Source organism: Tachysurus vachellii, chromosome 8 (assembly GCF_030014155.1).
Source record: "Tachysurus vachellii isolate PV-2020 chromosome 8, HZAU_Pvac_v1, whole genome shotgun sequence".
In the NCBI taxonomy this organism is placed as follows: domain Eukaryota; kingdom Metazoa; phylum Chordata; class Actinopteri; order Siluriformes; family Bagridae; genus Tachysurus; species Tachysurus vachellii.
Window position 1 is genome coordinate 13,606,285 of NC_083467.1, and position 23,820 is coordinate 13,630,104.

At 38.9% G+C, this 23,820-nt stretch overlaps 1 protein-coding gene across 3 annotated transcripts in view; it reads left to right on the forward strand.

Annotated features, from left to right (window-relative positions):
• Positions 1-23,820, forward strand: part of kdm6a (lysine (K)-specific demethylase 6A) — a 33,517-nt gene that overhangs the window by 8,275 nt on the left and 1,422 nt on the right. For 2 of the 3 annotated variants that reach the window (XM_060876363.1, XM_060876365.1), the window contains exons 5-28: positions 3,308-3,366; positions 5,543-5,663; positions 8,063-8,117; positions 8,586-8,620; positions 9,596-9,689; positions 10,515-10,641; positions 10,871-10,969; positions 11,204-11,423; positions 11,768-11,902; positions 13,132-13,269; positions 13,357-13,434; positions 13,568-13,672; positions 13,824-14,234; positions 14,352-15,070; positions 15,672-15,801; positions 16,802-16,907; positions 17,723-17,928; positions 21,471-21,532; positions 21,657-21,731; positions 22,094-22,242; positions 22,364-22,478; positions 22,589-22,776; positions 22,923-23,064; positions 23,233-23,359. In XM_060876363.1, the coding sequence (XP_060732346.1) occupies positions 3,308-3,366; positions 5,543-5,663; positions 8,063-8,117; positions 8,586-8,620; positions 9,596-9,689; positions 10,515-10,641; positions 10,871-10,969; positions 11,204-11,423; positions 11,768-11,902; positions 13,132-13,269; positions 13,357-13,434; positions 13,568-13,672; positions 13,824-14,234; positions 14,352-15,070; positions 15,672-15,801; positions 16,802-16,907; positions 17,723-17,928; positions 21,471-21,532; positions 21,657-21,731; positions 22,094-22,242; positions 22,364-22,478; positions 22,589-22,776; positions 22,923-23,064; positions 23,233-23,359 (3,696 nt within the window). The remainder of the gene's footprint in view (positions 1-3,307; positions 3,367-5,542; positions 5,664-8,062; positions 8,118-8,585; positions 8,621-9,595; positions 9,690-10,514; positions 10,642-10,870; positions 10,970-11,203; positions 11,424-11,767; positions 11,903-13,131; positions 13,270-13,356; positions 13,435-13,567; positions 13,673-13,823; positions 14,235-14,351; positions 15,071-15,671; positions 15,802-16,801; positions 16,908-17,722; positions 17,929-21,470; positions 21,533-21,656; positions 21,732-22,093; positions 22,243-22,363; positions 22,479-22,588; positions 22,777-22,922; positions 23,065-23,232; positions 23,360-23,820) is intronic. The other variant, XM_060876364.1, reaches the window with a different exon arrangement.

Genomic DNA, 23,820 nt, shown 5'->3' on the forward strand with positions numbered 1-23,820 from the left:
GGTGTATTGAGAATTGCCTTAGTAAGGTAGAATGCAAAAAACTGACTGAGACGAAAGAATTGGCACAGGCTTTTCTGTAGCAGTGTCTACACTAGTTGTGCCTGACACCAAACATGTTGTGATGTCATTCACTGTGAGATCATTTAGTGTGATGAGATGCTATAGACAAAAATATTGTTAAATTTTGTTATTGATGGCTTATTAACTTTTATCTATCTCATTAACTAGAAAGTCTACTGATTATATTAGCTCACAGTATGACACCTTGTTCAAAGATATTCACAGTATTAACTATTTAAAAAAATCACAAGCCACAGTTGAAAATTAAAAGAATTTTTTATTACTTTATTTATAGAAAACATAAAATCAAGTTTCTTGTTTCTGTTGGATAGGATTTCCGGTCATATGTTTAATATTGTCATACATTTAAAAACAACATGTTTGCAAAAAGACACCATCAGAGATGCCTGCTACGTCTGTGCAATAGTGAAACGGTTTTACCTGCAGCATGTGTGGAGGCGGTGTTTGTTCCATCACCTATAGTAAACTGTCTGTAGTTATTTTAATATACATAGGTTTTTATTAATAGCTGCTAGAGAAACTGAATGTAAATTATAATGTGATGTTTAGAGATACTGGGGCCACTTTAAACTATATTGTGTTGTAAACTTTCTGTGCATAATATGCACTTCATGTTTGCAATCCCCTGATTTCACCAAATTTACTATGTTTAGGTATACATGCCATTATTACTAAAAAAAAAATATAGCAAGTGTGTTTCAGTTTTCATTTAAAAAAAATGTTCAATGTTTTAAGTAAATGCTGCATTTGTAGCCTTTTTGCTCATGGGTCCAATTCTTGACCAACTGATAGCTTATTAATTACCAGAAGGCATTTTAGCCTGGTACCAGCTGTCTTTTTTCAAGTGGTTTATTTTTCCAAACAGTTATGAATGACCGGTATCTTACATGTGCTACATCATATTTATAACCCCAAATTGGTCAAAGGAAACGGCAGACATCCTCTAGACCAGCAGTCTCCAATGAAAGATGTTTTTTTTTTTCCACTGACTTTTTACTTTTTTCCATTACAATCCAATAATGTGCATAAAAATATCATTATTCCATATATAATGCAATTATTCCATTATATATTATGCTTTATTTCTACTACGACTTCATTGTTTAGCCATTCATCATATTTTATACAGAGAGAACTTGGAACCTGTTCCAGTGAACCTGTAATATAAGAAGGACTCATGGTGTTTTCTTTTAAATGCAGCTTTCATTTTGTTGGCAGTCTTGGAGTCTTCTGCTGTCTCCTCATTGGGTCTTTCCTCCTTTTCAGAGAAGCTCTCCAGCACCTTTGTTTTTTACTCATTATTGATAGGCTTAGCTTGTCGGCTTAATTTCTTAATTTATTGGTCTATGGGGGAAAAACTGACTAATTTGTCTAAATAGCACCCTGCAGAATGTGATGTGTGTGTGTGTGTGTGTGTGTGTGTGTGTGTGTGTGTGTGTGTATAATATATACACACACACGCACGCACGCGCACACACACACACGTGTGTATGTAGCAGCTCTATTCTTCTGGTGGCTCATACTTTCACACATGTGAAACCTGTAAAATACCTTCTTTTTAGTAGAGAAACAGTGAGATAGGGGGAATCTGCAGTAAGGTGATTTTCCCACCTAAACCACAGTCCCATGTGTTACAGTTGACTGTGTGTTTATTCATTTCAATTTTTACTTTTCGCCAGAGCACGAAAATATTTTTAATGGTTTTCTCTTCAGTTCAATTATTAGGTGCAATATGTAATGTTGAGATTGTAGAATACTGTTGTAAGTGTTAAAGAATTTCTGTGCTGTGTTAGATGGTGCAGAAACAGACATTATTTCTATCGTGTTAAAGTGTATTTGAATTCCAGGTAGCGGGAGTCAGTGCTGCTAGTCACCATGGGGAAAAAATACGGCCTCCCCTGCATCAAAAGACTTAAAGATTTAGCCTCGCTCCATCTTACCTATTAGTGAACAAGTCACATCCACAACTAATAATATTCTGATGCATTTATCCGTGTCTCAGTCCTGTTTCAGTCCTATGATCCATCATGGTCAGTGGAGAAAACCTGGACACCTACAAATGTTTAGTATCATGGTATACCACATATATTTGTAAAAACAGATTGTGGAGAAATTCTAATCATACATGATATAAAACCGTCATCTTACCATCACCTTGTTAGATTTATGTTAAATGTGCATTGCCACTGAAGGGCTGATAATCCAGTGGAATTATTCTATTCACTGTAGTCTGTGATGGAACTTGAACAAAGCTGGGAAATAACTAACTTGGGGCTCACAAAACTTCAGTCTCTGGTAGCCCTTCGGGCAGGCACTCCAGTTTTTGGTAGCATGAAATGAATCTAAGTAGCCCAAACAAAAACTTTATTTTTAATGTAACCTTTTTGTACTTTTTGCAATATTTATGTTCTGTAAAGATGCTTTGAGACAAAGTCTATTGTTAAAGGGCTACACAAATAAATTTGAATTGAATTGAAATATTTTAAAGCAGACAAAACATCAATCAAAGCCGATGTTCATAATTCTCTCAACTGCGAATGCAATCTCACATGTTTAAGCTTTAAGATTTCACTTATGTGTGGGTAGTAATAACTGAAAGGACAATGTCTGAATTGGGTGCAACAGATTCAGAGCCTCAGTGACAAATATTTTGTAAAATTAGCACTGCTTTTGTAAACATGCAAAAGTTCACTTCAAGATTGAAGAAAGTGCCATCGATGAACCGAAAGGTGTCCTCTGTATTATTATAGCTCTTATACAAAACATTCAAGTCTTAAGCCACAGAAAGACAAACGTTTTACAAGGTTGAAATTATTATGTAAGTATTATGTATTTAACAATTTAAGACAAATGTAGTGTAATTTAACAGAAGGTTATGTGAGAGGCAGGATTGTGAACAGCGTTCTGAGCTGCAACAGACACTGAGTGGTGCCGGCGGTGTCCGCACTCTCGATTTTTAAGACATGGCGCTGCACTTTGCATACAGTGTACAACCCCCTTGTCTCCTCCACTATAAATCTGAGGTTGCGTTTTCAGAACAGATTAAGGAATTAAAAGCATGGTTTCAGTTAGATAAAATATTCCTGGGCACAGCGCCCCCTACTTGTGCCAAAGATTGCATACATCTACTTTAGAATTCACAGAACTGTAGCTATCTTGTATCTAGCTGCCTTGTCATGTTAGACAAGTATGTAACACGTATGTTTTCTGCCCTTTTTTTTTTCAGAATGCTGCCTTTTTATATGGCCTTGGCATGGTTTACTACCATTACAATGCATTTCAGTGGTGAGTACAGTTTTACTTTTCTTTACTATTTTGTAAATGCAATGCTTTGTTTATCGCAGTCATGTTTTGTTCCCCACCTATAAACATATGTGCATGTACATAAAATTTTGTTTAAACATTACAAGATTTATTGTATATATAATTTTCATTATTTATTTATTTTTAATTTTGAAGAACATTTGAGTTGCACACACAATGGCTCTGTAACCTTACTCAGGTTCATGACACAAAAAAAACACTTCTGTGGTAAATCCTGTTTCTCACCAGAGCAGCTGGTGGCCAATAAAATATTAATTAACTAAAGGAAGTGTTCATTTGACATCCAGGCAGTTAAATATGGATTTGTAATGCCTTTGTTCACCTTTTTATGAACAACATTATAGCATTATAAATTTTTACCGTGAGTGGGTGCAAATGCATTTCACCTAATACAGTTGAACAGTTTGTTAGCCATTATAGAAAGTGTAACGTTTTCCTTTCAGAACTTTAGATAGATAATTGGATGGAATGAATTAAAGTCTCTTTAAGAATGCTGTGTGGCTGGACAGAATTTGACAGCACTGGGCCTAATGAAACAAAAACAAACTGGTTTGATTTGTAACCTGTGACTCAAGTCGACCTCCAATTACTTAATTAGCGCAGCATTTCAGGTCTAGTTAATATGGATGGGGTAATGTTAAATTAATGCTGCAGTTTGTCTTTGATGCTAGATTACGAGTGACTCTAAAAGTAGCTTTAACTGATGTGTACTGAATTGTGATTTCTATTGCAGTCACCAGTCAGACTGTTGTTTAGTCTGGTAGCACAAATTAACATACTAAATACAATGTCTATAGTTATATGGTAGCAACTATATGGTGTAATATTTGCACCAATTATGAATATATTGAATATATACACCCAGAAAATCTTTAAAATGACCTCAGATTCTTTTATTGTTGTATATTTTTAAGACTGTAAAATTGCAGGTAACACGTAAAATAGCTCTTGAAATTTCACCACCGGTGAGTGATATACTTTAAGTGCCAGTCATGAATTGGTCTTTTTGCCCCAAGACCATTTGAGCCAGGACATATGGGAGATGTGCAGTCTGTTGTACACCATTGCAAATGAAACACCCTGATGAGTGTATGTAGCTGGAACTCCTTCTCGAACAGCACAACAATGTCTTGCAATTTGCACCGTCAAATGAGGGACACCCGGCTTTTAATCTTTTTAAATTAGATTTCAAGTACTATGTTCCTATTCATTCAACTTCTCCAATGACTGGCACACTATAGATGACTTTGTGACTTCCTATGCAGTAAGTTTTGTTTGTTTTACCTCAGGTTTTGCCACGTTGGCTTTCTCATGTCCTTACTAAAGCGACTTTAGTTTAAAGGAGGATTCCAGCAAGATGTTGCCCATTGTAGACCAAATGATAATCTGTGTAATTGATTCTCTTGTACAAATGAGCACCCCATGCAGTGTTTAGATTGAAGTCCCTATTTATCAAAAGTAAATGTACATCTTTTTTAAGACACGCATGCAGTGTGGGAAACACTGCAATAAAAATTCAGTAGTATGGTTTTGGACTAAAACCAGAAGAGCACATTTTTGTGTTCTGCATTTGCAGTTGAACTTTTAACAAATAAATCCTCCTTGTGGAAGTAATTTTTTGTTTTGTAGCGCATTCTCTCTCGTACATCCTGTTTCACAGTCTGGAATCAGTCATCTCCGCAGCGAGCACAGCAGCAGGCAGGGAGGAGAAACTGGGATTTAAGTTCAATGAGTTCACTGAGCTGTGCTTCACACGAACGAATTGTTTGCATTCACTGAGGACAGAGAAACAAGCAGAACCCTACTGCTATGAGCTGGCCACATGTGCAGTTTAATAGGGATTGTTTGCAGAAAAATGTCTGTGTAGGAATTCTGGCGCTTAATCATGAATACCTGCTGACATGTATTTACATTTTTGCCTAAACGTTGCCATGGTAACCATTCTGTAGCTTCTGATGTCCTCCAGCATGTCTGCCCAGGTTGAATGAATACCTTGTTTACATCTTTTAACATTCAAATGAAATTCGTTCCAATCTTGCATTTTATTCCTTGCTGCTGCCTGAACTGGCTTTTGAATGTGTTGTGATGGACTCTGTTTCCGCTCAAATACCTCTTTATGCTTTCCCTATTTCTGCAGGGCGATAAAAGCTTTTCAGGAGGTGCTTTACATTGATCCCAGCTTCTCTAGAGCCAAGGAGATCCATCTGCGTTTGGGGCTGATGTTTAAAGTCAACACGGACTATGACTTGAGCCTAAAGGTTTGTCCACTTTCCTGTGACCATTCGTCTCGATTCAATTCAGAGTATATTTCGGTGTTATACACAATTAAAGTATGATTAGAGCGTAATGCATGATTTACAGAAATACTTAAGTATAAAAACTGTAGTTTAACATATTTTTGCATTTTAATTTCATTATAATTTGGGCGTATTTTCACACACATGCGCACACGCATGGTATATGTTTGTGTGTGTTCGTATATGTGTAACAGAAACCAACAGTTGTTTATCCAAAAGAGATTTTCTTTTGTTTCCTGTGTTTTTCCTCTGGTCTCTACTACAGTCCATTGACGTTCAGAAATGGGGTCCTTTTAAACGTCTTCGCAATCCTTTTCAGTGCAGTGGTTTGCATGCTGAGTTGCCATCTGGGTCATGTTGCCTGATAAGAGAGAAGAAGCGCCTGTGTTGAGGATTTAATGCGCAATATTGACTTTGCATTTTTGTCCCTTCCTGTTGCTCAGCATCTGTTTATTCTCCCTGAGTACAAAACACTAGAATTAGTAAATGGACTTCCCATCCCAGTTAGCATGGTGACACAGTTTATTAATGTGTGTTTGGGTGTTGTATATGAGTTGGTGATTTTACATCTGCAGTCCTCAGTCTTCACCTGTGCATGCTCCTTTGCTGTCGACTCTCCAGCGTGCTGTGAGCAGAGTGAGTAAAAAGTGAGTGAGTGAGCGTTAATAAGTTGCTGGTGCTGCACGTGCAGAATGTCCTCTGTTCTCTGTGAGGGTGCTGAAGGCAGTTCTGGCTTGTAGCCAGCCTTCCGCACTGATTACGCACTGAATGTGTGCGTCCCACTTATGCGAACAAAGACAAGGAACCAACACTGCATCTCTCAGCGCACCACGGATACAGCTCGTGTGCGTCTGTCACGGCTTCTTTCTTACCCCCGAACCCTGGATATGGTTAATAATACACCGTTTACAGCTTTTCATTATTTTTATCAGAGTATATAAAAAATTGTCTTTTGAATCTGTCTCCATTAATGATTAGATATTGGATCATTTTAGTATTCCACCAGCAACACCAGCGTGGTGGTGTTTCTGATGAAGCCTACAACATGAGGGCAAGATTGTTTCAGTGCCTAACATGAACTGAGAGAGAAAGTGAGCGATGTTCCACAATTAGAAACAGCATATTGCTGCTCCCCCCACCCCAAAGGGATTGACTAGTGCAGCAGTTCTGCTGCTTCTCGTTTCTCCCCCATCTCTCTTTCCCTGGCTTTCTGAAGAGAGTACAGGGAGAGCTTACTGCAAGCATATGAAGTGTGTGATTAAAAAGCCTGGAGGTGTGTGTCTGTGAGTGAGAAAGGGAGCAGCATGTCATCTCTCAGCTGCTGCTCTCTTGAATAGTAATCAGCGTTGGAGGGAGACAGAAGCTGGCAGTCCTGCTGCATTATCTTCCTGCCTGCTGAGTGCCATAGAGCTCACATAGGATGGTCAGCTGGCTATGGGATCTCAAAACGCAAACTGTATAGCACTAATGGCTAGATATTCTCCTGGTGTGTATGGGATGGGTAGAGACACTGTGGAATTGTTTTTGTGTAGGGACATTTTTGTTGCCAGTATGTTGAATGTGTGTTTAATTGTTGACTGGAATCGACAGGACATGGGTAAGTGGAAAATGTTTTGGGTTATTTTTATCTGCAAAAGGCTGTACCACCAGTAAAGATTCCTTATTTTTATTTATTGCCTTTAATCTTTGTTTATTTTTAAATAGAAAACTGAGCTTTGATCTTGCCAGTATGGGTTATGAAGCTATTACTGGCGAGGCTCAGTAGACAGATGATACGGCTTTCCTATTTCTGTGTACTGCAACATATTGTAATTCATGGCTGTATCTCTTCAGTTGTTGCTATGCTTGCAGACAGGTGACATTTTCCCTGCAAAACCTGTTGTTTAATTAAGCTTAACTGTCACACAATTTGTGGGCCATCAGTTTTGCTTACATTTTTTTGCTCATCTAAGATCAAGAATTATATTAAATAATATATGGAGTGCCTTTAAACATTTCTTTGCCTCATTCTTTAAGTTGCTTATTTTTATTCCTGTCCAGTTTTATAAAACACCTTTGCTCATCAGTGTAGATAAATTTTTTTTTTAGAAAATTTGCTAGTATAGTCGTTTTTGGTAGTTTCCTCCCATGTTGCTTAAAATGATCGTGAATTGTTCACCTTTTCTAAGAATTCTGCACTATTGGCAAGGTTGACATTGAAACTAAGACATCAGAGTTTATCTTTGTCTGAACATGATGCCCTCTTTAAAGAGTTTCTATGTGGTGTAAAATGAAGCTTGTTGAAAACCCCTGTCTGTAAAATGAACCCAGGTCTGTGAATTAACATGATCTGTAGTCACACCTCTTCTGTCTTCTTACAGCATTTTCAGCTGGCTTTGATTGACTCCACACCCTGCACTTTGTCTAAAGCTGAAAGTAAGTACCATTTAAGCAAGAAAGCAATCCTCCTTTATGCATATAATCCAGTTGCAGTGAGTATCTGCATGTGTCAGTGTGCCAGATTACAGTGGTGCTTTTATCAGTGCCTTTTGAGGAGAACTGATAAGAGACTAGGCAGCGTGGATACAAACGGATATTTCTGTAATTTATTTTTCCTCCCTATTGCCATTTCCATACCCCCTAAGACTCCAGTTGCCAAGGAAACTGCCTTACAGGATTCAGCCTTGTGCAGCTCTCCACACCAGCAGTAATGATGGGCTAGATGTGCACACACAGCACATTAACCTTCTCCCTCTCCCTCCATGTGCACCCAGCATACCAGTGAATATCTTCTGGTGTGGAGAGAGAGCACATTTGATAGTGATTCTTTTTTTTCTTCTCTTCTTTTACCATTTTTGATGTGTTTCTCTAGTGATTGTGTTCTTTCTCTTTTCCTTTATGCAGTTCACTTCCACATTGCTCATTTATATGAAATTCAGGTGAGTGATGTTCTGAATTTGCATTGTGTTTTTAATCGTTGATTTGGTTCATGTTTTTGTAGGAGACGACAGATATTTGATCATGACCCGTTTTATTATTTTAAAAAACCTCAAAAATAAGAGAGCTATTTGGGTCAGCAGACCTGGCGCACTATGGCAAAACCCTCATTAGTTTAGTCTCATTAATTTAGATGTGTGAATTTGTTATGAACCTTTTAGACTTGAAAGTTATACATAACTACTTTTGACACGACCCAATTTACCCAAAAACATACGAAGAGAAATACACTTCAACAGAAGCCCTGGGTATTTTCTGTGGCATCAGATTTCAGGACTCCCCTTCATTTATGTTTCTTTTAGGAGAGTTCTCTAAATCTTTAACAATCTTTAAGCAAGAGATTTAGACAGAGACAAAATTAATCTATAAGAGAACCTTGTGATTGGATGAGCGGTTTCTAGGCCAATAGATATTGCTGTTCTTAGCAAGGCCATGCTGGTGTATGTTACTAGTCCCCTTATACTTTTAACACCTCAGTTAAACAGAGGAGCTCTAAAGTATAAGAGAGTAAACACAGGAAGGGGTTTGTTCATATAATGGTGTGATGTGCTAGATTTAGTTTTCTGCTTGTGTGTGGACTGATGAGTCGGGGGTTTTTGCTTCACTCTCTGGGTCACCAAGAAAAATAAATAAATATTGTGTGTGTGTGTGTGTGTACACGTGTTAATGTGCTCTTAACCCAGTGGCTTGTTGAGTCTAGCCTGTCCTGTTCATTTCTAGACTGACCCTCCCCCAGTGCTTGTCTGTCTTGTCATGCATGCTATCACTCTGTCTGGCCTGACTAGTTAAATCCAATCCTCCAAGCCAGCACTCTCATTGTAGTCAGTCTGAGGAGCCCCTTTGTGTCCACCCTTATGGGCCATAAAAGTGCTGACTCTTCTGTCTGCTAAACGTCCTGTCCTCACTTATCTCTGCAGAAGAAGTACCGTGCGGCAAAAGAAGCATATGAAAGTCTGCTTCAGACCGAGAATCTCCCGGTACAGGTGAAGGCAACTACTCTTCAACAATTGGGTAAGTTTTGCATACCTCAGTTTTCTGTTTTTTTATTTAGTCTGCTGTGGAGCCTGTAAGTGTAGTTCTAGTAGATTGCTGTATATCATTAATATAATGGCCTATGGATTTCATGGCCTAAATCTACAAGACCAATATTCAGTATCTAACCCAATAGCTCTTAATTACAACACAATGAACTGCAATCTTTTTCAAAAAGGTGTTCACATATGTTTAAAAAAAAAGCTCTTGATCCCATATTTATTCTATTTTGTATACTTTACCTTACCTTAGCTGCATGCACAACCACACAAAACATCCAACCCACCTGGTGTGTCTTTTCACCCACCCCAACCATGGTCTTTAAAATATCCTGCCAATCTAGAATTTACCCAAGAAGTATGGTGGGGGACTCAGAGACGCTGCCATAAAACCATTTCCACGCTGACCTGTAATTGTCGGCACTCGTGCAGTTGCTGTGGTTACAGGCGTAGGCGCTTGGCCCAGATGTTAAAAGCTCAGCTGGGATCAGAGGCTAAGAGAGGCTTTGTCTAACACCGTCTTGCTGTCCTTAACGACCTCTGGCTGTCTGTTATGGGATCTTTTGAAGCTGCCTGTGGTAGTGAGAGAACCGCCTCTTTCTCATTTGTTCGACTACTGTTACCTTCCCATTGGCAAAGATGAGCGAGTGAACAAACCACTTGCTTTTTTGTGTCCAGAAGTTTTCCCAAGTGGGTTTTCTCAGGGGTTCATGGATACAGCTCAGGCACTGTTAGGTTCTTGTAGGTCATTTTATTGTAGTGTGTAATAACTCGTTTGGTTGATTCCCTTTTAATGCTCCTACAGGCTGGATGCACCACACAGTAGAACAGCTAGGAGATAAAGCTAACAAAGACAGCTATGCTATTCAGTGTCTGCAGAAATCTCTGGAAACAGATCCTGACTCTGGACAATCTTGGTACTTCCTGGGCAGGTACTAGAACTTTTTTAAGCATTAAAGTATTTTGAGAGAATGTCTTGGTTTTGGCAAGCATTATTATATTTATTATGTAACATTGATAAGCAGGTCATAGCATGATTATGTAATCTTGGACTTATAGCTATGTAGAACTATGTTTTATTAATAATCAGGATTTCCGCAGTAACTGTGAGGGCTGACCCTATTTGGATAACCATGCTGAATTTGTTTCCTCTTTTCACAGGTGCTACTCCAGTATTGGAAAGGTCCAGGATGCATTTATTTCATACAGGCAATCCATTGATAAGTCGGAGGCTAGTGCTGATACATGGTGCTCAATAGGGTAAGCACTATGAAGGCAGGATGTATGCAAATGTAGTATTGCCTGTTTGTGAATGTAACTATCAGAAAATCAAATTTGACTAATAGGAAAATAAAAACTTTTTTTTTTAAAGATTACATTTTCAGTACATCTTGTTAACAAGATATTTGCTATTTGAGCTCTTGTTGACAGCAATAGCAATGTCAGTCTCCCTTGTGAGTATTTTTCCCTTTTTTCTGCTGCTCTGGTCCACAGTGTGTTATATCAGCAGCAGAACCAGCCGATGGATGCACTTCAGGCCTATATATGTGCAGTACAGCTGGATCACAGCCATGCCGCTGCCTGGATGGACCTGGGAACCCTCTACGAGTCCTGCAACCAGCCTCAGGATGCTATCAAATGCTACATTAATGCCACCTGCAGCAAGTCCTGCTCTAACGTTACTGCTCTCACTGCCCGTATTAAATGCCTACAGGTACCGACCATCACGTTTTACTATACTAATCTCTTAATGTTCAGCTTTGGGTCCTATTTGACATAAAGCTCATGTTTAGTGTGTTCTTTTCCAAACCGTGCATTGTGTACATTTATATCTTAATATCTGCATACAAGGTTTTTTTTTTTTTTTTTTTTTTTTTAAATACCTGAGCTGTTTCCAAGCCTCTTCCATTGCCATCTTTACTTTCCAACATACTTCCATTACATGACCTGGAATGTTTGATTTTCCAATATGTATGGAGCTCTTTTTTTTATTTTTTTATTTTTTTAAATAATCAACCACTTATAAATTCAACTGTGATTTTTACACATCTTTTCTAGGCTCAGTTGTGTAATCTACAACAAGGTAGTCTACAGAGTAAAAGTAAAATGCTCCCTAGTATTGAGGAGGCATGGAGCCTACCAATTCCAGCAGAGCTTACCTCCAGACAGGGAGCCCTGAACACAGCACAGCAGGTGAGACCAGCTCAGCTAGACGGGCCTGTAGACATCCATCCTCCTCTTTCCACACCTTTTTATGAGGATTCTAGTAGGGTTATTTATGTAATATACTATTGACGCTATACCAATGTGAATTTCTCCAAGAGCTTTAGATGTATCCTATAATGATAGAAATAAATATTTTACACTTTCCAAACACCTTCAGTGTTTGCACATAATTTTTTTCACGAGGTGTTCAATGCCTCAGTGCTGTTGTATTGTCTTATTGCTCAGATTTATTTATTTTTAAACAATACAGTACAGAAATACATGCCAGCTGCAAGACCAACCACATATTTATATTATTGCACTTCTTATTGTATAGCTTCTTATTGTAAATGATCGTTCAGTGGGACTGGTATCTTGAGTATTGGTATATCTTGAGTATCTTGAGCATGTAATCGATCATCTTCAGGACCGATTCTAAGGAACATGGAATAAATGTCTATAGGTGTTACAACATAAATGATTACAGTAACTTATAATGCTAACCTATTTCAGGTGCGTTCCTTAAATGCAACTATTAATGCTTAAACTTAAATACGTGTCTGTCTTTATTAAATAAAATATCACAAACACTTCGGGACATGCTGCTTCACGCCATGTTTTATTCTTTACACTAATTTGTAATCCATGATCCAATCTTTGATGATTTAACAATTTAATTTTATTTGACTGTTGATTTCATCGGCACAACAGCTCACTCAGTCACTCATATCATTCATCATTACTGTTCATGGGCTCCACATGAACAGAAAATTATGACCAATGCACTAGATCACATTTGGAGGTTTGTGGTTAATGCAGCATTTGTGTATGTTGGGGGACAGTTGGTGTAAAATATTTATGAATTCTTATTAACATTTTCCCTTGTGCAGCTGTTTTTAAGTTGAAGTGTTGTGTGGTGAATTTGATGTTAGAGTCTCAAATTGTGTTAATATGCGTTTTTTTTTTTTTTGTTGTTGTTGGTCATGTCACTATTCCATTATTCCTGCCAGAATACTTGATGATTTGCAAGGCTTGGAAAATGTATGAAAATAAAACCTTGATTTTTAGATTTCACCACCATTGGCTTGTAGCTTTCAAAATTAAAGGAAACCCTTTTAAAAAATTGTTTACACTGACTATGTAAACTCCAGTAAACTCCTTTGCTGTGTGACCTTTTCCAAGCTGCTGTCTTGTACTTTTTTTTTTTTTACCAATAGCAAGCCGGAAAAACTCCGCATGGTGAAGGTCAGTCCCAGCTCCCAGCACAGACGCTGCCTCCACACATGCTTTCCTCTAGCCAGTCAAGTGACCAGTCCAGTCCTAGCAAGAGGAAGAGAACTACCAGTCCATCCAAGGTATGTGTTCATGTATAGTTTAGCACCATTTACAAACTTAACATACATAGCCTTATAACTTGTTTTCCCCATTAAACAAATGCACAGAACTCTGCTGATCTCTGCACCACCAATCCAGTACAACAGCAAGTTCCTAACTGCTACCTAAATCCCCAGAAGCTTCAGGTTGGTAGATGAGCTCTTCGTCTCCCCCTTCTCCACCTCCTTCTTCGCCTCCACGTCCTTCTTCTTATCCTTTTGGAATTGGATAGTGTTCACATTTGCAGAATTAGACCAGTTCTGTTTTTTGTATTTACAGCTCCTGGAACAGTTGCGGGCTAACAGAACAAACCTGAAGCCAGTGCAGCTTCAAATGTTAGAACAGTTGGAAAAGCAACTCATTCTTATGCAGCAGTCTCAGCAGGTGTGTGTGCTGTTACATACAAATAATTGCCATTGCGTAAATGCATTTTTTTTTTTGTATCCTGTTTTTGTCATTTTTATATGCTTCTGGAGTTCGGTGTAGAAAATATAGTATAAAACATGTAAGACTTTAATTCATCTACATTAAACAGATGAGACTCAATGCTGTTGGTGAAGTGCGACCCAGCTTGTCCAACGGACCTTGTCCAAAAAGTGACCCATCACTGCCTGATTCAAAATCGCTCCCATCCCCACGCCATACACCAGTTGCTCTATCTAACGCACCCAACACCACGCAGTCCTCATTTTGTACACCCTGCACCCTTCAACCAATGGCCAATGGACCTGCTCCTGCGAGCCCTTCCCCCTGCAGTACTGCTGGAGCCCTGGGTAACACAGAGAGAAACTCTGTGGGCAATAATCACTTACCAGGGCAAGGGAGCAATGGAAATGTGCCTTACCTGCAGCAAAACGCACTACCTCGTAACTGTGCAACCCCTACCAGCAGCAGCAGCACAATGAATGATCAGCTGTGGAAAAGCCAACATGTCAACTCCACTCAGGTAAGAGACCCCATTCTTCTTTAATGCCCACATTCCCAATGGCAGAAATATTGCCTTGTCATTTATCTCACAAAGCTACAGAGATGGCTATAACTTTTGTTTTCTTGTTTTTGACAGGGGCTTAACAAAAGTCCAGGTTCGCATTTAGCAGGTCCCAACGGTGAACGGGCACTTTCTTCCACAGGGACGTCTCCACCTACCTGCACAAGCGTTCCAAATGAGTGTGGATATTCTTCACAGGAGGCTCTCAATCCCCTTCCCTCTCCCCCTGTCCCTCACTCCTCTACCTCAGGTGGACAGCAAGGCCCTGCTCCGACCAAAGAGAGCATGCCTTCCTCAAATGGGCATTTGGCGGGGATGCCCAACAGCACTGCCACTGCAGGACGGCCTAATCACGTCCATCAGGGCTCGGCAGGTGCTCCTGTGCCCGAACTTTGCTCACCAGCTCAGCTCAGTCCAGACAATCTTCCACTCTCTGCCTTGCTTATGGGAAAAGCCAGTAGTAATGATGTTACTAAAGACAGTGGGGTGGTTGCTCTTGGCACAACGGTTAACAGCATTCACCTAAAAATGGGCTCTAAGACACAGGAGAACTCTGTGGCTTCATCACCATGCTCAGCCATGTCTACAGCCACACCTTCACCTAAATCTGCAGAGCACAACAGTGCTGGCAGCCTTAACAGCCCCAGGCTCAACGGAAAAGGCCTGGAGGACTCGCAAAGCCCAATGAAGGTGGACTCCCCTTTAGTCTGCTCTAAAGCTCCAAACCCTGCGCTTGTTCCATGGGCATCCGTCTCCATCTACCCAAGCTCCAGGGAGGTGCTTAAAGCCTGCAGGTGGGCACCAGTGTCAGTCGTTAGATGACAGAAAATGTACAAGCTAGTTTTCCTAGGACAAGGTAGTATATAACATTCCTTGGTCCCAGGAACTTATGTTTTTGCTGCAACTGTAACATATTCAATTAAAAACTATTATAAATGTCATCTATGCTATTGGGTCAATAGTTAACTTTTTTAATTTTCTGCTACTAAGTGCTTTACTGTGTTTTATGTGAATTTACTTGGTTTTGTTATTAGAGGTATTAATGCATGATGACACATTTGTACTCTTGTGACCCAATGCAAGATCTATGCATTCTCCAAAACATTTCTTTTAATATCTGCAGAATAAGCAGTGATTTTTAGCTTGGTTTATTGTTGCACAGTACACGGTCTGAGTTCTGACCTTCAAAGTGAATGAGATATTATCAGAGGCTGGTTTCTTTATCTAAAAAGTTAGTATTTCTATAATTATGACTATTTCTTGTGCATTCTTGGAGAAAATCTGTCAGATGAATATAAAGATAATTATTTTGCATGAGCCATTCTTCTGTTCCACAGAATAGTCAGTAATTAAATTGTTAAATTGGGATGGTGTTTCTTTTTTCTTTTTATCCAGACACCTTGGGAAAAACGGTGTATCCACGAGTAGCATCTTATTGGACAGGTGTCCGCCTCCAAGAGTTCCTTCTTCACCCTTTCCTCCACTACCAAAGGACAAACTGAACCCCCCTACCCCCAGTATTTATGTGAGTACATCATGTTCTTTATTTGTGCCATTGATGACACATTGATTTGTGCAGTTCTTGACTTGGCTCATATCTTGGTCATAAGCCAGGACAATTTAGTCCTTTATCAGGCAATCAAACTTGAACAAATTGAAGGTAGATTGTGCCTTAAATTATTAGGTCAATAACCTTCATGTTATCAACCTTCTTCCACAATCCACAAGCATGTCACACCAAAATGGTGCGACGAACTCACACAGTGCACACAGTGGTTTATAAGAACTACCCTTCAGATGGCTGCTGTTCCAACTTGCTATGAATTCTGCATAGTGAGAAAATATTGAGCAGCAGTGCATCATTGGCTGTTTGTAGTATTAAGTTCACACAAGCCTAATTAAATGAGGCTATAGGTTGGATTTGTTCTGTTTTCTTTTTGTTTAATGTGCTATAAGGGTTCTTTCTGATTAGCTTACCTTTTTGGATTATTAAGTACACATGCTTTGAGGCAATCAAGTTCTCACTTGCAAACTGTATGTGATATTCCAAAATATGTAGGTATAATAAAGTAAAAATATTAAGGTGGCTGGAAACTTTTTTTTTTTTTTTTTTTAAACTTTATTTTGCTTTATTCAGGGGAATGTGCAACAGAAGATCCTTTTATATTATTTGTGTCCTTCTGTTGGTTTTTGTTTTAGAACTCCAGGTTAAGTGAAGGAAAAATGCAAGATTTATCCATTGTGCTTTTTGATGCTCTAAGTTAGGAAATGTGAAAACACTGAACTGCAGGGATGTCACCGAGCGACTACATTTTGGTGTAAAGCCAGATATAGATTATTTTAAGCCAGTGAACCATACATATAGAGGAAGTGGGGTAGAGCATTGGCTTGTGCATGATTTTGTAGGTCATAGTTTCCTCAGAAAATTAGGTCTCTCTCCATGTCACCTATTAGAAAGGTTGTAGCCAAAGCAAAATTTGCAACGTGTTTATTTGTTTTGAACTTTGTGTTTAAACTTCCTACAGTTGGAGAGCAAGAGGGATGCGTTCTTTCCCCCACTTCACCAATTCTGCACTAATGCGTCCAACCCTGTAACAGTTATCCGAGGCCTTGCTGGAGCACTTAAGCTGGGTATGTCTCCATATTTCGGGGTTTGTATGTCTGTCTATATGACATTTCTTCTGTGGCTTTAAGCACATACTGCTCATGATTGCTTGATTGTGCTAAAAAGTAGCCTTTTTGGGAAGCAGCCGAGTGTGTATTAACTGTTGACTGGTTTATTTACCAGTCAGCGAGCTTGGGAAATATTTAGTTTTTTTAAGCTGCCAGTAAGTGGACTTTTTGCTGTTCGTGTTTTATACATTATCAGATCATACAAGGCAACAGCACCACCTGTAAGCTAAAATTGTCATTACAGGTAGCATCTAAAAAAAAAAAACACCAGCTACATTTGGATAGGATACAGTACTTCCCACAATAAGGCCTGCATTTTAGCTTGTGACCATGAGCTCTGAATTTGCCACTGGGGGATTTTTATGAAAATACCCTTGTATACACTTACTTTAATTGATGTCTGTTACACAGTTAATGTCCTAAATGTTGCAAAGAGTACCTGTCATTTCCTGTCTGCTGTCATTGTACACATCACATAATTGGCTGGCTGGCTTTTTAGCTGTTGTGCATTCACTTGAATCACATTCACATGTGTTCAGTCTAATACCATGCTGCCAACTTGTCGTACTGCCAGTGCTTTATTATTCTGATTTGTTTTTCAGCTCGAGATGGTTTATTGCTTTTGAATAACTGTGCCAGGTGTTAAATCTTTGAAAGAAGTATTTATATTGCCTGGACATGTTAGCCTTGACATGTGACTGGTTGTATTTGGGGAATTGGCTAATTACACACTTCTTACTCTTCTTTCTTCCCTCCTCTCTCCTGTGGCTCAGACCTTGGTCTGTTTTCCACTAAGACCTTGGTGGAAGCAAACCCAGATCACCTGGTGGAAGTGAGGACTCAGTTCTTACAGCCCACTGATGAAAACTGGGACATAACCGGCACCAGGAAGACATGGCGCTGCGAGAGTAGCCGATCTCATACAACCATCTCCAAGTATGCGCAGTACCAGGCTTCCTCTTTCCAGGAGTCTCTGCGTGTAAGTACCACCTGCTCTTCTTCTCCTCGATTAAAGCATTACACTTCCATGTTGTGTGAAAATTTATTTATTTATTTATTTTTGTGTCCTAAATTTCCCAAAGGTCTTCAGTCTGTTTCATCAGTTTGATTTTATCTGTACTTGTTCCAAAGCTTTCTTCATATGTAGCTGAAATTTAGGTGACGCTATTTCAAGTAATTATGTTTTACTTGATGTGAGAAGTAAGTTAGTTGAAATGTGTGACACACTAGACTATCAAAGGATAGCATATCACAAGATGTTTTGTCACATGGTCACAATGTGACGCTGCTTCATAAGCATTTGTAAGATCCTCCCACATCCTGATGCTACGTTCACATGTAGTGATTTAATAGTCGCTGTACCTTGAAGTCACTAGTAGGAGTTCCTACTATCGGTTGCTATAGTAATGTTTCAGTGCGTCAGTTTTCTTGCCACTGTAGTGTGACACTTTTTGCATGGAGAGGGTTTGTATATAAAATGCATTGTAGCAGACAAGATAGAGTAGAAGCGGTGTGTGCTTTCTACCAGTGATGGATAATGCATGTTTCTGTGGCCAACACTGTACCTAGTTACTCCATATTTACATACATCTAATCTTTTCTCAACTTTGTCCCTTCTCCTGACACCCAGATCTAGTTTTCAGTGGTGTTGGTCATGAGTGTCACTTGAGCACTGATTTTCATGAAGAGCTGGTGATTTCCAGACACTATCACTGTGTGTGCGGTTACTGTTGCAGCTAGCTTTTGATTATAGCAGTTTCATTGCCACTAAAATGACACATTCTTTAGGGAGAATGTTTCTTTATAAAATGCTGGCCTCCAGTCACTTTGTCTCAATGTATTTGTGAATGTGTCATGAGTGTATCATGATTTGGCCCATTTGCAGTGAACCTTTTGTCACAAAGTAGTAAAAGCAAAATAAAAATGTTCAACTGTAAGTAAGCAAGCAATCAACCAGAGACCCCTGTGTCGAAGCGAGTAATTTACAGGTTGCAAAATATCAGAGTAAGAGCTGGTTAAAACTAGGGATGCACCGATACCACTTTTTCTCTTCCGATCCGATAACAGAGTTTGCCAGTATCGGCCGATACGGATCCGATATCGGTGTTCTTTTTTTACCTTTAAAACTAAAGAATGTATACAACTCGTTTAGTTATTAAGATTTATTTGTTTCTGTTAAAGAAATACAAAAATGCCCATTACTGGATGAAAAATTAAAACACAAGAAACCTTATGTATTCATGCAGTAGCAAACAGTACTTTTAAACTATATATATATATACTGCAATTATTAAATTAAATTATTTTCTGAAGAAAAGGCAATATTTTAAAGTGAATCTTAAATTAGAACTCTTGAAACACAATGCAAAATATATTAAACAGTAAACCTTGCACTCATCAAAAAAAAAGTGCAATGCAACATTGCAACAACCAATGGAACAACCATGTCTAAGTATATAGACGTCACCAATAATCCCTGTTTCAGGATTCGCCCCGACTTCACCGTTTACCTTCCGGGGCCACGGGCGACACTCCCCTCCGCGCCCTCTCCCTTGTCCCCCTTAGTCCTGCACCCGGTTCTCCCCCTCTCGGGGAGGTTTTCCGGGGGCAGATCAGGGGGCGGGTGGGGACGGGGCATCCGTCAGGGTCATCTGCTTTGACGGATCATCCTTTTTCCGCTTAACTTGCGCGAACTACATGTGTTCTTTTGCATGATGCTTCTGAAGATGCTTGATTAAATTTGTCGTATTGTAATTCGAAATACTACATCCCCACCTCTTGAAACTTTGGCTTTACAGACATTACAATTTGCAGTGCTACTCTCTGCTGAATCAAGCGTAAAATACTTCCAAATGAGCGGCATGTTTAACGCGCTGAGGTAAATCTAAAGGGTGCCTGCTAAACTTGCCTGTCTGTCACAGGCAGTTGTGTAACATATTTCCTATAAAAAATTTTTTATTTATTTTCATTAATGCAATTTAATATATAAGTGTATTTTTCTTATAAGTCCAAGCAATAGTCTTTAATGTTTGCTGTTCATTAATCAACCACCACGGGTATCAGATTTGGATCCACGCACCACCGATACCCGATCCACTCAAAATGCTTGGATCGGCGTCGATACCGATCCGAAATATTGGATCGGTGCAACCCTAGTTAAAACTACTGATGCCCATCATAAGGTTCTTTTTTTTTTTTGGAGAAACATGGAGTTTTCTTATTGTCTGGGGTGCATTTCATCCTAAGATGAAGGGATGGACAAAAACAATGGAATGACTAATACTGAGGAATATTAACAGATTTTAAAAAGCTATACTGTCCTGGTGGAAACGGTTCAGTTCACAATGTATAACGGAGTTGGTTTTGGCAGCATTCTGCATGGCCCCTCTTGTCGTTGGAAGATTTACTGGAAGATTTTGGTTTTGGTTAATGTGTTTTATTTGTTTAGTTATTTTGGACCAAGACTAGTAACTGAAGTGTGATGGCAGAACATTTTAATTCTATTGATAAGGTCATCTGTGTGCATTTGTCATGCCTGTGGTGAAATAGAAGTGTTAAATCTGAAAGTTCACACAAATGACCTTCTCAAATAATTAAATATATGATGTTTTTTTCCCTAGCTCTTTAAGAAGGCTTTTTCTTGGTTTATTTGCTTTTTAGAGTATGAGTATGCCAAAAGTATGTGAACACCAGACCATAAAACCCATTTGTGCTCCCAATCCAAAAGCATAGCATTAATTTGGCTACCATAACAGCCTCTATTCTTCTGTCAAGGTTTTCCACTAGATGTTGTAACATGTTTGTGGGAATTTGCTCATTCTGCCACTGGAGCAATAGTGTGCTCAGGCACTGATGTTGGGTTAGTAGGTCTTCGGTGGAGTTTTGGTTCATCATAAAGGTGTTCATTGACATCGGGAGCTGGGATGTTGGCAGGACATTTGAGTTCTTAGACATCATCCTTGGCTCAGCAAGTCTTTATGAACCTTTAAAAAGTTGCCAGAGACATTGTCATGATGGATCCTTTTGATGGCTGGGTGGGATGGGCAGTGCTCATATGTTCAGGTCAAATGTGTGCATGGTTGTGGCCATATAATCCATATAATAATAATAAAGTTTTGATATTTGATCATATATCAGTTGATCTTAATTGGGCCAAAGAGACTAAAGCATGAAGATACATTTATTTGCAGTAGATAACTTGTGGAAATGTTAAGAGACATACTGACCCCTACTGTCATGTCTATTACCCCTTGCAATGTGGCTTGGTATATTCCCCACCCAGTGTACACAGGACATTTTGGAACTTGTATGTCTCTGTTGAGTAGTGATTCAGCTTAATGGGATTTTAAACAAGTTCTAATGAATCAGAACAAGTGCTGTTTTAATTATTCAAATTGTTGTTTATTTATTTATTTATTTTTTTGACATTTTAAGTTTCTTCAGAAGTTAGAAGTGCTTTAAAGTAATATGCATTTTACCAAATAATTGGTTAAACATTTTCTCTCCTTCACTTGTTTTCAGGAGGAGAATGAAAAGAAAGGACAGAAGGAGCACTCGGATATGGAAACAGCTCCTGCAGAAAAGTAAGGCCCATGCAAAAAGCTTTAAGGGTGATCGTAGTACTGCATTTAAATGCATCCAGGATATAAATAAAATGAATTTTTTTTTTTTTTTTTTTAAATCTATCTATATTTATTTACCCCCTAGTTTGGTACGACGACGAAGAGGTCCCTTTAAGCACATCAAGTTTGGGACAAACATTGACTTGTCAGATGAGCGAAAGTAAGTGAGAGAAAGTATAAAAAAAACTATTTTGAAAGGAAATTCTTAATTTCGAATGTTCGCATTTAGTTTGTTAGCATTGTTTGCATGCTGCAATTAGTCCACACAGCCATGTTCTTGAAAAACACTTGGATATTGTATAGAGACATCTGTAACCTGTGACACTACATACTTTGTGTATTAGTTTCAATTTGCAGTAGAAGAAATCAAACATCCTCTTAAAAACTATAACAGATAATTGAAGAAGCAGCCTCTGAACACACACAGTCGTGTGTGTATATATAAAAGAGAGAGAGAACGATGTGATCAGTGTGTACATTTGTTAGCTGTGATACTTGATCACCTTTTTGTGTGTTATGCAGGTGGAAACTGCAGCTGGCTGAGTTGAGTAAGCTGCCTGCATTCGCTCGCGTTGTTTCCGCAGGGAACTTGCTCACTCATGTGGGCCATACTATTCTGGGCATGAATACTGTCCAGCTCTATATGAAGGTCCCAGGCAGCAGGACCCCAGGTCTCTGCACACACACATGCGCACACACCTGTGCAATTGACAATATAACATTTGATACATTTGTTTTTAATGTTCAGCATTTTCTTTTAAATGCTGACGTGTCATTAATATTGTTTTTCAGGTCATCAAGAAAACAACAATTTCTGTTCAGTCAACATTAACATCGGCCCAGGAGACTGTGAGTGGTTTGCTGTACCCGAGTCATACTGGGGTGTTCTCAATGACTTTTGTGAGAAGTAAGTCAGTTGAAACGATTTCTTTTATTATTTTTTTACATAGATATTTCATACAAGGTTTATACACTATGTGTGTTGACCTCTATACCAATTGTTTCTTAATTGTGTAGGAATAGCATCAATTTCCTGATGGGCTCATGGTGGCCTAACCTGGAGGACTTGTATGAAGCTAATGTGCCAGTGTATCGCTTCATCCAGAGACCAGGAGACCTGGTGTGGCTGAACACGGGCACAGTACACTGGGTGCAGGCCATTGGCTGGTGCAATAATGTAGCCTGGAATGTAGGCCCTCTCACTGGTAACTACTATTTTTTTTTTAATAAAAACCTTTTGTATCATGTTTCCATGCAAATTAGAATTGAATGAAACATGGAACCTTATAAAAACCATTGCCACAAAATGTAAATTGTTATTTTATCATTAACATTCTCTCTCTTTCTCCAGCATATCAGTACAAGTTGGCAGTGGAGCGCTATGAGTGGAACAAACTCCATAGTGTCAAGTCCATCGTTCCTATGATTCACCTCTCTTGGAACCTGGCCAGAAACATTAAAGTATCAGACCACAAGCTCTTTGAGATGATCAAGTGAGTCATTCTGATCATGGTACAAACCATGCCAAGAATATGTACTTCTCATGTGACCTGTAATTAATATCTTGAGATAATTCATTGGTCTTAGGTCCAGGTGAGTTTAAGCTATGAAACGGATTGACTGTGGTCATTCTGATCTGATCTGATTTTCTGTTGTGGCAGGTACTGTTTGCTGAAGACACTGAAGCAGTGTCAGATGCTCAGGGAGGCTCTGATATCTGCAGGCAGAGAGATGATGTGGCATGGGAGGACTAAGGATGAGCCGGCACACTATTGTAGCATTTGTGAGGTATGACGTGACACGTCATTCTGGAGAAATGTGCTACAGATCATCTCTCAATATAATAAACTATTCCTGTAGATCTTTGGTGTGTCGATGCCTGAGCTATGCTTTAGATATAGATTCTATAGATTTAGAACTTTATATTGCCTTGACATATGTGTGACGTGAATTGAGCAGATCATTTTCCAAATGTTTGTTTGAAGATCTTGTTTGCATTTTCATTGGTTTTAAATCAACACCAACATTCTCTTGATCATGTCTTTTTGTATAGCCAACAGCTGTTAAACTACTTTATCAGGAATTTTTTATTAACAGACAAAATATCTTAAGATAAGAAATTAATTCCTTGCTTATCAAGATATTAATGATTCACCGTTTTCAACCCTGGCTTTTGTTTCTATGGGGGTTTATTAGCAACAGAGATAAATGATGAATGACCCATGGGTTTCTGTTCCATGTTGCACCAC